At 36.5% G+C, this 3201-nt stretch overlaps 1 protein-coding gene across 1 annotated transcript; it reads left to right on the top strand.

The window, feature by feature from the left end:
- The first annotated feature begins 758 nt into the window (after positions 1-758).
- Positions 759-1475, top strand: LOC146145354 (uncharacterized). Its single transcript, XM_083390538.1, has one exon. The coding sequence runs from the start codon at positions 759-761 to the stop codon at positions 1473-1475; it is 717 nt and encodes a 238-aa protein (XP_083246664.1).
- Positions 1476-3201: the final 1726 nt, after the last annotated feature.

The following is a 3201-nucleotide window of genomic DNA, read 5'->3' as shown; positions in this document are numbered from 1 at the left end:
AAAAAAAAAATCCGCGTCAAAGACCGAAACAAACCCTGTTTTTCGACCGAAATTCACAGCTGCTGTAGAGTTCAGCAGACAATGTTGACCTTTAAATATCGTGATTAAAACACAGCAGCTGGTTTGTAAATATTTACTTGACAAAGGCAAGTCGGACCGATGTAATGCAATCACAAGTCCAACAACAGCTAAAACGATATTGGCAAGTCAGAAGTACGCAAACCGGGCTATCTTGTGGCCAAGAGAAAATTTTCTGTGGGTAGCCTAGGAAAAGTTAGTGTTACTCAGTACTAATGCACCTTGGGATATTTTGGGCTAAAGTTTTTAGCAGTTTACTTCTTTGCGGATTGCAGCTTCTCCTAGTCTAGATGTATATATAATTTATAGCTTAAGTAAATAGCGTTGAATAATGCAAGTTTTAAGCTAAAAATAGATGAAAATATGATTCGATCAAATTAGTTGTTCTGCAAGAAGTGGTACTCGTCACACTTCAGAGCGTCCAAGTGGTACGAGATCGTAAAAAGGTTGGGAATCCCTGTCCTATAGCAATGTTTTTACCTTGCAAGTGTGGGACGCTGTTATAGCAAACCTACCGGTCAAAACTGTATCGCTTTATAAAGATTGAAGTAGATATAAATTATTTAAGCCGATACACCTTCATAGTGCCTTTACGTGTTTGATATACATTAAAAAGGTCAAATTGTTATTTTTTAAATAACCAAAACAATTGAATAACGGATTAAAGTTTAAACAAAACAATGCAAGAAATAACTTTAAAGAATGGAGTAGAAGTTTTGCCGGGTCTGATATGTAGACTTTTGGACGAAAGCGATTTGCCCAAAGTAAACGAACTGATCGCAAGCAGCTACAGTTATCAGCATCCCGGGAGGCAAATATTCAAAGTAACAAAAGAAGACATAGGAGACTATGATGTCAGGGCAGCCAAGGAACGCGTAAAGCACAATGCTTCGTTGGGGACCTTCGTAAAAGCAACTGGTGAACTTATTCTGGTTGAATTAAATACAATACACGACGTGAGAAAAAGAGACACCCACTTTACAATTGACAGCGTTGGGCGAAATACAGTGGAACTTCGTTCGAGGAAAGTCATATTAGGCGACGTGTTTGTCGATTTGAACACCACGCGCTATATGTACATTGGAATGGGGTGCGTCAAATCAGCTTTCCGTTCCCGCGGAATGATCAACTTCATCGAGGTTCTGCGTGTCGAAGTTGCCAAACTGAGGAGCTGTGAATATTTGGTCGCTTCAGCGCTCTCCTTTTACTCACAGAAAGCTATGAAACGCGTCGGTTACGCAGTGCTAAGGGAGGTGAAATATGCGGACTACATCGATCCCGAAACAGGTTTAAAACCAGATCTCCAGCTGTCACCAATACACACATCATGTCAGGTGGTATTTAAAAAGATCCAGTCTGGTAGCAAGGGCAATTTGCTTCCCAAACACAAAATTTAAACAAGTGATTCTTAAGCTGTGACCCAAACGGATCATTTCAATTGTAGTTTAATACTGTGATTTAGCACTCGAAACGAAAAGGATTATGCATCCTTTCACATGTTTAAATTTTTAATTGAAATAACTACTATTTCAATTGGTTTTAGGCATTGTTTGTTAGCATTTCACAACAACCGACATACTTTTAAAAGGTGGAATTCATATCAGTTAACTTATTTGTTCACAAACTTTATCTTGCGGTACACTAACTAAAATTAAACACAAATTCTCGGCAGGCACACTTTTTACAAACCTAATTATCTTAACTTGATAATTGCTTATTACACGATAAAGCAATATAAAGTTGTTTTAATATTACCAATTTTACAAAGAATACCAAATTTAAAAAACTAAAAAGTTTCGCGGCACACAAGTAAAGCGACACAAACTAATTCATTTCTCTCAATTTTATTTCACTTTAAACTATTCAAAAGTGTTGGAACGCATCAGTAACCGTATAAAACAGCAGCTGGCTACGTTAATTGTTTAGCTAATTAAAAATGTATCAATTTGGTGGCATTGCTTCAGTTGATTACGTGTACGATTATTTCCAATGACAAACAGGGGTTGCTAATAAATTTAATTGCCCTATTTGTTTGTCTGTTTACATCGGCGATTGTTAATAATCTTGTGACTATACGTCTTTTGTTATTGATTTATTGCATGTTTGTATCACCTTAGTTTGTTTTTCACTATTTTATATGGATTTTCAGTTTATTCGCGTGTCGCGCTTATACTTATGCTTTTACTAACTCTTTGGCAGGGCGATAATTTTTTAACTTTAAAAATTGGAAAACTTGACCTACAACTAGTTTCCAGACAAATAGTTATCCTATTAGGAATACATTAATTTAAACAACATATTGTCGTATGACGAATTGTATTAGTAGTGTCTTGGCGTCTTTAGTTTTCTGACGACCGCTGGAACTCAAAGCAGTTATTTTTTCGGGTTTATGTAATTAGGTTGACATTTTAGGTATATCAAATGATAAACAACTAAAGGAATTTCAAAAAAAAAATAGACGGGGGTGCGGTTGTTGTATATTTTGTAATATTAATTTCACTTCATTCGTTGTTTAATATATTCGTTGCATGTTCTATTCTATAGTTTCCTTAACTTGTTTCTGCAAGCAAAAACAGATATGGGCCGAAAATTTCTCCCACTTGACCTATGGCTTAGATGTGAAAGGGGATCAAATACGGCGAGGTATTTGGGGAATGATCGAAACATATATATAATAAATAACGCAGTGTTCTTAAGATTTGTTTTTTGTATGAAGCTATGTTATGACGTAGCGTTGTAGTAACGTAAAAATGCATATAAATTTTTTTGCTTGCTGCGGCCCTTGTACAATTTTATTGGTCAAGGCCTGGTGTTGATATGTTTGGTTGGAGGAACAATTACAACAGGTGCTACAAGATGTACATTACCTCCAGAATTCGCATTTAAATTTGCTGCGATAAAATATGTTGTGTAGCAATAAGCTTTGTTACTAAGAGAAGTCTCTTTCTGAAAGACAAGGCGCACGCGCCTAGGTTTACTTAGACAAGCCACCTCGCACAAAAACTTTGAACGCATGGGACAATAAAGCGCAGCATGATGCCAGCAGCCGCTATGTCGGTTCGCGAGCTGAATATAGTAAGCCATATGAACTCATTCTGTATTGAAGTTTTTATACTTCTAGAT

This window comes from Ascidiella aspersa, chromosome 5 (assembly GCF_963924565.1).
Source record: "Ascidiella aspersa chromosome 5, kaAscAspe10.2, whole genome shotgun sequence".
In the NCBI taxonomy this organism is placed as follows: domain Eukaryota; kingdom Metazoa; phylum Chordata; class Ascidiacea; order Phlebobranchia; family Ascidiidae; genus Ascidiella; species Ascidiella aspersa.
Note: the sequence above shows the minus strand (reverse complement) of the source record. Positions and strands in the feature narration are given on the sequence as shown.

Excerpts from the sequence above, each read along its gene's own strand:
- LOC146145354 (XM_083390538.1), top strand. The coding sequence starts at position 759 with ATGCAAGAAATAACTTTAAAGAATGGAGTAGAAGTTTTGCCGGGTCTG.